Here is an 11662-nt window from a genome sequence, read left to right as displayed (position 1 = left end):
GTTGGACTCGATGATCCAGAGGGTCCTTTCTACCTAGTGATTCTGTGATTCTGTGATCCTACTCTGGGACTTCAACCACCCCGACATCTGCTGGAAAAGTATCCCGGCAAGCTGGGGGCAATCCAGGAGACTCCTGGAGTGCATTGAGGGTAACTTCTTAGTGCAGCTGATAGAGACCCCCACCCGAGGAGATGCAAAACTGGACCTGGTGGTCACCAATACGAGCGAACTGACCAGCGACATTAGGATCGGTGGCAGCCTGGGCTGCAGGGATCAGGCACTGGTGGAGTTCAAGGTCCAGAGGGATAGAATCATAGAATCATAGAATAACCAGGTTGGAAGTGACCCACCGGATCATCGAGTCCAACCATTCCTATCAAAGACTAAACCATGTCCCTTAGCACCTCGTCCACCAGTCCCTTAAACCCCTCCAGGGAAGGGGACTCAACCCCCTCCCTGGGCAGCCTGTTCCAGTGCCCAATGACCCTTTCTGTGAAGAATTTTTTCCTAATGTCCAGCCTAAACCTCCCCTGGTGGAGCTTGAGGCCATTCCCTCTCGTCCTGTCCCCTGTCCCTTGGGAGAAGAGCCCAGCACCCTCCTCTCCACAATCTCCTCTCAGGGAGTTGCAGAGAGCAATGAGGTCTCCCCTCAGCCTCCTCTTCTCCAGGCTAAACACCTCCAGCTCTCTCAGCTGCTCCTCTTCTTCTCCAGCCCCGTCACCAGCTTCGTTGCTCTTCTCTGGACTCTCTCCAGAGCCTCAACATCCTTCTTGTGGTGAGGGGCCCAGAACTGAACACAGGATTCGAGGAGCGGTCTCCCCAGTGCCGAGTCCAGAGGGAGAAGAACCTCCCTGGACCTGCTGGTCACGCCGTTTCTGATCCAAGCCAAGATGCCATTAGCCTTCTTGGCCACCTGGGCCCCTGCTGGCTCATGTTCAGTCGCTGTCAACCAACACCCCCAGGTCCCTCTCCTCCAGGCAGCTTTCTAGACAGACTTCTCCTAGTCTGTAGCTGCTCAGGGTTGTTGTGCCCCAAGTGCAGGACCTGGCATTTGGCCTTGTTAAACCTCATGCCATTGGACTCTGCCCATGGATCCAGCCTGTTCAGATCCCTTTGGAGCCTCCCGACCCTCCAGCAGATCCATCTTCCACCCAGCTTAGTGTTGTCTGAAAACTTGCTAAGGGTGCACTCGGTGCCTTCATCCAGGTCATTGATAAAGACATTGAACAGGGCTGGACCCAGCACTGAGCCCTGGAGAACCCCACTTGTCACTGGCCTCCAGCTGGAGTTAACTCCATCTCCCACCACTCTCTGGGCCCTCCAGCCAACCAGTTTTCCACCCAGGAGAGTGTGCGCCTGTCCAGGCCAGAGGTGACAGTTTCCGAAGCAGAATGCTGGGAGAAACTGTGACAAAGGCTTTACTGAAGTCCAGGAAGATCCATCCACAGCCTTTCCCTCATCCAGCAGCCGAGTCACTTTGTCATAGAAGGCGATCAGGTTAGTCTGGCAAGACCTGCCTTTTGTGACCCTGTGTGGACTGGGCCTGATCGCCCGGTTCTCTTGCATGAGCTTCATGATCGCACTCAAGATCACGTGCTCCATGACTTTCCCTGGCACTGAGGTCAGACTGACAGGCCTGGAGTTCCCTGGATCCTCCCTGTGACCCTTCTTGTAGATGGGCACAACATCAGCCTCCAGTCCAGTGGGACTTCCCCAGTCTTCCAGGACTGCTGGAAGATGATGGAAAGGGGTTTGGCCAGCACACCCGCCAGCTCCTTCAATGCCCTTGGGTGAATCCCGTCCGGCCCCATAGACTTGTGGGTGTCTAGTCGGGCTAGCAAGGCTCTGACCACCTCCTCTTGGATCACGGGAGCCTCATTTGGCTCCTCTAGCTCCTGGGTTTGTACACAGACGGAACGACTCTCTTTACAATTAAAGACTGAGGCAAAGAAGACATTAAGTACCTCAGCCTTTTCCTCATCCCCTGTCACTGTTGTTCCTTCTGTGTCCAATAGGGACTGTATGGTCTCCCTAGTCCTCTTTTTATTATTTATATATTTATAGAAAGATTTTTTGTTATCTTTCACAGACTTTGCCAATCTGATTTCTAGCTGAGCCTTAGCCCTTCTGATTTTTTCCCTACACAATCTCACCTCCCTCCTGTAGTCCAGAGGCCTGTCCCCTCTTCCAGAGCCCATAAACATTTCTCTTCTTCTTGATATCACTCAAGATCTCTCTGTTCAACCAAGCTGGTTTTCTTCCCTGCCGGCTTTTTTTCCGGAACATGGGGATTACTTTCTCCTGAGATGCTAGCATCTTTCACCTGAGCGGCTAGGATGTGGGACAGGTGAGGAGCAGAGTCAGGACACCATTTCAGGAAAGCAGACTCCCAGCTGGTCAAGGAATTACTCAGTAGGATCCCCTGGGATGACGTCCTCCAAGACAAGGGAGCAGAACAGAGCTGGAAGATGGTTTCCGTGCAACACAAGAGCGCTCAGTCCCCATCTGTAGGAAATCAAGCAGGGAAGGGAAGAGACCGGCGTGTCTGAGTCGAGACCCGCTGGTTAAACTCAAGAAGAAGAGGGAGCCGCACGGGCAGGACAAGCAGGGACGGGGAACCTGGGATGTTCCTCAGGACGCTGCCCGGTTGTGTAGGGATGGAGCCAGGAAGGCCACGGCACAGCTGGAGCTGAACTTGGTGAGGGAAGTGAAGGTCCTGTATGACCAGCTTAGTGGGTAACCTCAGCAGTGGACACGGCTGAACCGATGGATGGGATCTACCTGGGCTTCTGTAAAGCCTCTGACATGGTCCCCCCCAGCATCCTTCTCTCTGAACTGGAGGGAGATGGATTTGATGGGTGGATGGTTCAGGGGAGAAGAAAGTGGTTGGATGGTTGTGTTCGAAGCGTAGTGGTCAATGGCTTCAAGTCCAGATGGAGGATGGTGACCAGTGGTGTCCCTCAGGGGTCCGTACTGGGATCGGTGCTGTTGAATATCTTCAGCAGTGACGCAGACAGCGAGATCGAGGGCCCTCTCAGCAAGTTTGGAGGTCACAGCGAGCTGGGTGGGGCAGTTGCCACACCTGAAGGACGGGATCATCCCGAGGGACCTCGACAGGCTGGAGAAGTGGGGCTGGGAGAACCCCATGAGCTTCAACAGTGCCAAGTGCAGGGTCCTACACCTGGGTCGGGGCAATCCCCGACTTCAGTACACGATGGGGGATGATGGGATGGAGAACAGCATGAGGAGGAGGACTTGGGGTGCTGGGGGAGGAGAACTTCAACCTGAGCCAGCAACGTGTGCTCGCAGCCCAGAATCCAAGCGCGTCCTGGGCTGCATCAGAAGCCGCGCGGCCAGCAGGGCGAGGGAGGGGATTGTCCCCTCGGCTCCACTCGGGTGAGACCTCATCTGGAGTGTTGTCTCCACTTCTGGAACCCTCAAGATGAGAAGGAGATAGAGCAGCAGGAACGGGTCCAGAGGAGGCAACAAGGATGAACCGAGGGCTGGAGCATACGAGGAGAGGCTGAGAGAGTTGGGGTTGTTCAGCCTTCAGAAGAGAAGGCTCCGAGGAGACCTTAGAGCAGCTTCCAGTGCCTGAAGGGGCTCCAAGAGAGCTGGGGAGGGGCTGTTCCCAAAGGCTTGGGGTGACAGGACAAGGGACAATGGGGATAAACTGGAGAGGGGCAGAGTTCGACTGGACATAAGGAGAAATCTCTTCACCATGAGGATGGGGAGGAACTGGAACAGGTTGGCCCGGAAGGTTGCATCAGCCCCATCCCTGGAGGGGTTCCAGGCCAGGTTGGATGGGGGATTGGAGCCCCTGATCCAGTGGGAGGTGTCCCTGCCCAGGGCCAGAGGGCTGCGACTGGATGAGCTTTAAGGTCTCCCCCAACCCAAACCATTCTAGGATTCTGTGACTCTATGACTCTACGATAATAACAGGAAAATCAGTCCTTGGGAAGGAAAAGAATGTTGGAAAATTTATAGATGGGAAATCTCTTCAGTCCCAGCTCTGGTCTCGCTGCCCACGGCTGATGGAGATGACGGCCCCGCGGTGCCCAGGCTGGGTGAGGGATGCTGGCTTCCCACAACTCCCAGCATGGGATGGGTTGGGCTGGAAGGGATCTCAAAGCCCATCCAGGTCCAATCCTGGTGGTGCTAATGCTGATGGTGATGGAGATCATGGAATTGTGGAATGGTTTGGATTGTGAGAGACCTCAAAGCTCATCTAGTTTGACTCGTGGTGGTGCTAATGCTGATGGTGATGGAGATCATGGGATGGTTTGGGTTGGAAGGGACCTCCAAGCCCATCCCGATCCTCCCCGGCCATGGGCAGGGACAACTCCCACTGGATCAGGGACTCCAAAGCTCCTCCAGCCTGAACCCCTCCAGGGATGGGGCAGCCCGGGTTTCTCTGGCTTCCTGGGCCAGGGCCTCCCCTCCTTCATTCCCATCCCTTCTGGTAGGAAAAGGCCCTGGGGCGCTGGTCGACAGCGGCCCAACAGGATCCAGCAGTGGCCCCGGAGGCCCAGGTGGCCACCAGCATCCTGGCTGGGGTCACCATGGGGTGTCCAGCAGGCACAGGGATGGGATCGTCCCCTGGGGAGGCCGCACCTGGAACCCTGGGGTCAGTTTTGGGCTCCTCACTCCAAGAGGGACCTGGAGGGGCTGGAGAGCGTCCGGAGAAGGGGATGGAGACCCTGGGAAGGGACGTGGTTTGGGAGTGACGTCGGCTCAAGAGTTGGATTGGATCTGGAAGGACTTTTCCAACCCAACCCATTCCAACGTTCCCTGGTTCCAAGAGGGACCTGGAGGGGCTGGAGAGCGTGCGGAGAAGGACCAGAGCTGGGAGGGGTGTGGAGAGGCCGGGAAGGGTGTGAGGGGTCTGAGGGGGCTTTGGTGTGGAGAAGAGGAGCTGAGGGGAGACCTCGTCACTCTCTGCAGCTGGCGGGGAGGAGGTTGGAGCGAGGTGGGTGCTGGTCTCTCCTCCCAAGGAACAAGGGATGGGACGAGAGGGACCGTCCTCCAGTTGGGCGAGGGGATGGGGAGACGTGAGCTGCACCCACAGCTGGATCCCAGTGCCTCCCAGTCTCCCCACCTCAGCTCCCAGTGCCTCCCAGTCTCCACATCTCCCTCCCAGTGCCTCCCAGTGTCCCCAGCGAGGTTGCAGTGAAGCCCCCAGTGCAGCTCTCAGTGTTTATCAAGCATCGAGGCAGCAGCGGGGGGGCTGGGGGGATCCCGCAGTGGGGCAGGCGGGGGTCAGGGGGCTGGGGGGCACGGATGGCGCTGGAGCGGCTGCGCAGGAGCTGGGGTTCCTTCAGGAGCTCTGGGGGGGAAAGGGAGGAGATGAGGGGGGCAGGGACCCCAAACCCCAGGGACCCCAGAGACCCCCAAGACCCAGGGACACACCAAAACCCAATTGCCCCCAAACCTGAAGGATCCCCAAACCCCAAATCCCACCAAACCCCATGGACTCTGCAAACGCCGAGTCCCTGTAGGTCCCAAGGTTCCCCAGTCCTCAGGTCCCCAAAACCCAAGGTGCTCCATGGCCCCAGGTCCCCCCAGACCCCAATGACCTCCCTAGACCCTGCTGATCCCCCCAAATCCCTAGTTCTCCCAGGTCCCATGACGCCCCTTGATCCCAATGACCACCCAGAGCCCAATGATCCCCCAAAGCACCAAGTCCCCTGGATCCCAGTGACACACCCAGAGCTCAAATCCCCACATCCCCACCAGACCCCAGACCCCCAAACCCTATGACCCCCAAACCCCAGCCCCCCTGACCACAATGACCCCCCTACATCCCAGGACTCCCAGGCCCCAAAGTAACCCCAAAAATCTCAGCTCTCCCCAGACTCTAATGATCCCCCAAAGACCCACGTCCCCTGAAACCCCGATGACTCCCTAGACCCCAATGACACCCCAAAGCCCAATGGCCCCCTGGACCACAATGATCCCCTCAGACCCCAGCTCCCTCCAAATCTCAATGACCCCCGAAACCCCAATGACCTCCCAGACCCCAATGACCCTCCAAACCCCCGGTGCCCCCCACCATTCCCCCGCTGACCTTGTTGCGGCCGTAAAGGACGAGCCCCAGTGCCAGGAAGACGAAGCCCAGCACGAAGCCCCCCACCCCTGTCAGCATCTTGCTCCTGGCGCCGTCCGCCTGCAGCTCTGCGGGGCCGAGAGCAGGGGCTCAGGGCTCGGGGGGCCCCGTCCCACTCCCCCTGCCCCCAGCCCAGGCTCTTACCCCACGCCTGGGTGACGGGGCGCTGCAGGCTGGCGTGCTCCACCTGGCACGTGTAGGTCTCCCCATGCTGTGGGATGGTTTCCAGCATCACCAGCACCTGGTAGGTCCAGTCTCCGTTCTGCATCACGTCCGTGGACACCACGCCCTCCACCTCCTCGTGCCCGTTCTTGAACCACTTCACCTCGATCTCGGCGGGGTAGAAATCCATCACGGCACAAACCAGCCTGTCGGTCTGGGGCAGGGAGCCCGACTGCACGGGGTGGATTTCCACCTGGGGCTGCACTGGGGGAGAGCGCCAGAGAGCTGCCCCGGGGCTGCCAGAGCCCAGGGGCCACCCAGCCTGGACCAGGGCTCGCCCTCTGCTCCCCAGACAGGGGGCCGGGGGCTCGCGGGGCAGGCCGGGAGGCAGAGAGCACAGAGGCGCTGCTGGGAGAGGGCTCCGACACTCTCAAGCCCAGCCGGAGCTCTCCAGGGGCGAGAAAGCATGGAATGGCGAGGCTGGGAAGGACCTTGGAGACCCTCGAGCCCAACTGGAATGACTGTCCAGGTGTGAGGAACCAGAAAACAATGAATTGCTAGGTTGGGAAAGACCTTGGAGACCCTCAAGGCCAACCAGAGCTCTCCAGGTTAGAGGGACTGGAAAGCATTGAATCATTAATTTGGGAAAGACCTTGGAGACCCTGAAGCCCAGTTGGAGCTCTCCATGTACGAGGAATCAGAAAGCATTGAATCGCGACGTTGGGAAAGAGCTTGGAGATCCTCAAGGCCACCTGGAGCTCTCCAGGAGCGAGAAACCATTGAATCACAATGTGGGGAAAGACCTTGGAAACCCTCAAGCTCAGCCTGGAGAAGCTTTACAGCAAAGAGGAACCAGAAAGCATTGAATCACGAGGTTGGGAAAGACTTTGGAGACCTTCAAACCCAACCAGTACGAGCTCTCCAGGTACGAGAGACCAGAAAATATTGAATTGCTAGGTTGGGACGGACCTTGGAGACCCTCAAGGCCAACTGGATGCGGCCACTGCTAACCCAGATCTCCGAGCACTTCATCTGCCCGGCTTGGGAACCCCTCCAGGGATGGGGACTCCACCACCTCCCTGCGCAGCCGTTCCAGGGCCTGAGAGCCCTTCTGGGGAAGAAAGTTGTGCTGCCGTCCAAGCCGAAACCCTGTGGCCACCACCCAGCCCCGTCCTCGTCCAGCGGGTGGGTCTCTTCTCGCCAGGAACAAGCGATGGGATGAGAGGAACCCCCTGCGGCTGGGCCAGGGGAGGTTTGGGCTGGAGACTGGGCTGTGGGCAGGGCCGGGATCTGGACTGGAGGAGCCCTGGGGGTCCCGTCCAGCCGCGGCCGTGGTGGGGCTGGGGGCCTCGGGGAAGGGCGCGGGGGCTCTGCGCGAGCGCGGCACGGACACGCGCTGCCCTCCTGCGCCCAGGGGCTTGGCTCGTGCCCGACCCCCGGAGAGGGGCTGCCACGCGCTCACCTCGACGATCCACGGTGAAAGAGGAAGCCACCTTGTAGTTGTGTCGGCAGAACGTGTCCACTGCAGCCCGTACACGTTCCAGGAAGTCCTCCTGGCTGTTCCAGTATTTGGCATCAGGCTCGCCCAGGGGGGTGTCGGCCACGAAGACCCCCACATCGCTGTCGAAGTGCACGAACTGCTCCCGGTTGTAGATGCGTCTGTACACAAACCTCACCCGCTCGGTGCCGTTGGTGAAGTAGCAGTCGGCTTTAAACTGGTCCTGGAAGAAGCCTGTTGGCGCAGAGCTGGGGTGAGGAGCCGCTGCCCCTTCCCCCTCCAGGGCCCAGCGATGGGGCAGGTGGGAGGAGGCCCGGGGACCCCCTTTCAAATCCATCCCTTCCCTCTGGATCCACTCCCAAAATCTAGGTGCATACCTTCCCTCTGGATCCATCCCTTCCCTCTAGCTCCACCCCTTCCCCCTAGCCCCATACATTCCTTCCAGGTCCATCCCTTCCCCCCAGCTTCATCCCTTCCCCCTAATTCCATCCCTTCCCCCAAGCTCCATCCCTTCCCCTAGCTCCATCCCTTCCCTCTGGATCCAGCCCTTCCTTCTAGCTCCACCCCTTCCCCCTAGGCCCATCACTTCCCCCTAACTCCATCCCTTCCCCCCAGGGCTCTGCCTGGGAACAGCTGAGGCGCCCTCAGGGCTCCCTGCCATTGGCCCACAGCTTGGAGAGCTTCTCCTGCCCCAGCTGCCCCGTCCTTCTCCTCTGGGGGCATCTCTTCCACTGGATGCACCACGGCCCTCTGGATCCATCCCTTCCCCCTGGATCCATCCCTGCCCTCTAGGTCCATCCCTCCCCTCTGGATCCATCCCTTCCCTCTGGCTCCATCCTTTCCCCCTGGATCCATCCTTTCCCCCTAGTTCTATCTCTTCCCTCCAGGTCCATCCCTTCCCTCTAGCTCAATCCCTTCCCTATGGACCCATCCCTTCCCTCCAGGTTCATCCCTTCCCTCTAGCTCCATCCCTTCCCGCTTAGTCCATCCCTGCCTCCTAGTTCCGTCCCTTCCCCCTAACTCCATTCCTTCCCTCTAGATCTGTCACTTCCCCCTGGCTCCATCCCTTCCCTCTGGATCCAGCCCTTCCCTCTAGCTCCTTCCCTTCCCTCTACCTCCATCCCTACCACCTGTCTCCATCCCTACCCCCATCTCCATCCATTCCCTCTAGCTCCATCCCTTCCCTCCAGGTCCATCCCTTCCCTCCAGCTCCATCCCTTCCCTCTGGATCCATCCCTTCCCCCTAGCTCCATCCCTTCCCTCCAGCTCTATCCCTTCCCCAGGCTCATGCCCGGGGACCCCCTTTCCCCATGCCACCCCCTCTCCCCCTGGCTCGCCCTCGTGGCCCCCCAAGCCGGGGTTGGGCTCCGGCCCCCCGGCAGCACCCAGCACCTCCCCACGCCGTGGGGCTGAGCTCACCTCTGCTCTCCTCGCCGGCAGCCCCGTGGGCTCCCAGCGCCACCAGTGCCACCAGCACGGCCCCAGCTCCCAGCACGCCAGCAGCCCCCATGGTGCTCCCGGCACAGAAGGCAGAGGTGCCGGCACCCCCGAGCCAGCCGCACTCTGCCCCAGTGCTGCCCGGTGGCGCCACTGGCAGTCCCAGCGCGGCCCAGTGCGCAGCGCAGCTGGGCAGCATCACTCGTCTCCAGGCAGAGGCGCGGGCGCGCGGCCGGCCGTCTGTCTGCTCCTCAGGGTGCTCTGGGCCGGGGCTCTGCCTGGGAACAGCTGAGGCGCCCTCGGGGCTCCCTGCCATTGGCCCACAGCTTGGAGAGCTTCTCCTGCCCCAGCTGCCCCGTCCTTCTCCTCTGGGGGCATCTCTTCCCCTGAATGCACCACTGCCCTCTGGATCCATCCCTTCCCTCTGGGTCCATCCCTGCCCTCAGGATCCATCCCTTCCCTTTTCAACATCTTTATCAATGACCTGGAGGAAGGCATCCAGGGCACCCTCAGGGACTTTGCAGAGGGCACTAAGCTGGGAGGAGCTGTCAGTCTCCTGGAGGGTTTTGAGTCTCTAAAGAGATCTGAACAGGCTGGAACGCTGGCATCCAACACTTCCCTCTGGGTCAATCTCTCCCCTCTAGATTTGCTAATTCCCTCTGAATCCATAACTTCCCTTTCAATCCCTCTGGGTCCATCCCTTCCCTCTTGCTCCATCCCTTCCCTCTGTGTCCATCCCTGCCCTCTGGATCCATTCATTCAGGCTGGATATTAGGAAATTTTTTTCATGTAAAGGGTCATTGGGGACTGGAACAGGCTGCCCAGGGAGGGGGTTGAGTTTCCTGGAGGTGTTTAAGGGATGGGTGGACAAGGTGCTGAGGTTTAGTGGCTGCCAGGAATGGTTGGAGTCGATAATCCAAGAGGCCTTTTCCAACCTGGTGATTCTAAAATTCCATCTCATTCAATCCATCCTGTCTGGATCCAAGCCTTCCCTCTGGGTCTAACACTTGCATCGGGGCCCATCTCTTTCCTCCCATCTTATCATTTCCCTCTAGGTCCATCCCTTCCCTCTAGGTTCATCCCTTCCATCTGGATCCATCCCTTCCCTCTGGATCCATCCCTTCCCTCTGGATCCATCCCTTCCCCTTTCAACACCTTTATCAATGACCTGGATGAAGGCATCCAGGGCACCCTCAGCGACTTTGCAGAGGACACTAAGCTGGGAAGAGTTGCCGATCTCCTGGTGGATTTTGAGTCTCCAAAGGGATCTGAACAGGCTGGAATGCTGGGATTCTTCACTTCCCTCTGGGTCCATCTCTCCCTTCTAGATCCTATAATTCCCTCTGGATCCATAGCTTCCCTTTCAATCCATCCCTTCCCTCTGGATCCATAAATTCATTTTCAATCCATCCCTTCCCTCTGGCTCCAACCCTTCCCTCTGGGTCCATCCCGTCCCTCTGGATCCATCTCTTCCCTCCGACCCCACCCTTCCCCCTAGCTCCATCCCTTCGCCCTAGCTCCATCTCACCCCTGCAGGTCCATCCCTTCCCTCTGGTTCCATCCCTTCTCTCTGTATCCAACACTTCCCTCCAGGAGAATCCATTCGCTCCAGGTCCATCCCTTCCCCCTAGATCCACCCTTTCCCCCTAGTTCTATCTCTTCCCTCCAGGTCCATCCCTTCCCTCTAGCTCCATCCCTTCCTTCCGGATCCATCCCTTCCCTCCAGGTCCATTCCGTCCCTCTAGCTCCATCTCTTCCCTCTTAGTCCATCCCTGCCTCCTAGTTCCATCCTTTCCCCCTAACTCCATCCCTTCCCCCTAGCTCCATTCCTTCCCTCTGGGTCTGTCACTTCCCCCTGGCTCCATCCCTTCCCTCTGGGTCCAGCCCTTCCCTCTAGCTCCTTCCCTTCCCTCTACCTCCATCCCTACCTCCTCTCTCCATCCCTACCCCCTATCTCCATCCCTTCCTTCTAGCTCCATCCCTTCCCTCCAGGTCAATCCCTTCCCCCTAGCCCCATCCCTTCCCTCCAGATCCATCCCTTCCCTAGGCTCCAGCCCGGGGACCCCCTTTCCCCATGCCACCCCCTCTCCCCCTGGCTCGCCCTCGCGGCCCCCCAAGCCGGGCTTGGGCTCCGGCCCCCCGGCAGCGCCCAGCACCTCCCCACGCCGTGGGGCTGAGCTCACCTCGGCTCTCCTCGCCGGCAGCCCCGTGGGCTCCCAGCGCCACCAGTGCCACCAGCACGGCCCCAGCTCCCAGCACGCCAGCAGCCCCCATGGTGCTCCCGGCACAGAAGGCAGAGGTGCCGGCACCCCCGAGCCAGCCGCACTCTGCCCCAGTGCTGCCCAGTGGCGCCACTGGCAGTCCCAGCGCGGCCCAGTGCGCAGCGCAGCTGGGCAGCATCACTCGTCTCCAGGCAGAGGCGCGGGCGCGCGGCCGTCCGTCTGTCTGCTCCTCAGGGT

At 59.6% G+C, this 11662-nt stretch overlaps 1 protein-coding gene across 2 annotated transcripts; it reads right to left on the bottom strand.

Moving 5' to 3' along the window:
* Positions 1 to 5182: 5182 nt before the first annotated feature.
* On the bottom strand, positions 5183 to 11641 carry LOC138733870 (class II histocompatibility antigen, B-L beta chain-like). Of its 2 annotated transcripts, none has more exons than XM_069881380.1 (5): positions 11387 to 11641; positions 7731 to 8000; positions 6251 to 6532; positions 6068 to 6174; positions 5183 to 5326 (listed from the first exon to the last, which is right to left on the bottom strand). In XM_069881380.1, exons 1-5 carry the CDS (start codon positions 11601 to 11603, stop codon positions 5318 to 5320), a joined length of 885 nt encoding a protein of 294 aa, XP_069737481.1. In that variant the 5' UTR covers positions 11604 to 11641; the 3' UTR covers positions 5183 to 5317. The 2 variants fall into 2 exon arrangements, with proteins under 2 accessions (XP_069737481.1, XP_069737480.1); XM_069881379.1 differs by lacking the exon at positions 11387 to 11641 and adding an exon at positions 9186 to 9375.
* Between the last annotated feature and the right edge of the window lie 21 nt (positions 11642 to 11662).

The sequence above is a fragment of the Phaenicophaeus curvirostris genome, unplaced genomic scaffold (genome assembly GCF_032191515.1).
Source record: "Phaenicophaeus curvirostris isolate KB17595 unplaced genomic scaffold, BPBGC_Pcur_1.0 scaffold_44, whole genome shotgun sequence".
Taxonomy (NCBI): domain Eukaryota; kingdom Metazoa; phylum Chordata; class Aves; order Cuculiformes; family Cuculidae; genus Phaenicophaeus; species Phaenicophaeus curvirostris.
The sequence above is the reverse complement of the archived record's forward strand: the minus strand, read 5'-3'. Positions and strand labels throughout refer to the sequence as shown.

What these genes read in the sequence shown, in the direction of transcription:
- LOC138733870 (XM_069881380.1), bottom strand. Translation starts at nt 11,603, where the DNA reads ATGCTGCCCAGCTGCGCTGCGCACTGGGCCGCGCTGGGACTGCCAGTG. An exon ending in TTTCACCGTGGATCGTCGAG is followed by an intron (nt 6,533 to 7,730) that starts GTGAGCGCGTGG and finishes GCTCTCCCCCAG; the next exon opens with TGCAGCCCCAGGTGGAAATC. An exon ending in CCCCGTCACCCAGGCGTGGG is followed by an intron (nt 6,175 to 6,250) that starts GTAAGAGCCTGG and finishes TCGGCCCCGCAG; the next exon opens with AGCTGCAGGCGGACGGCGCC.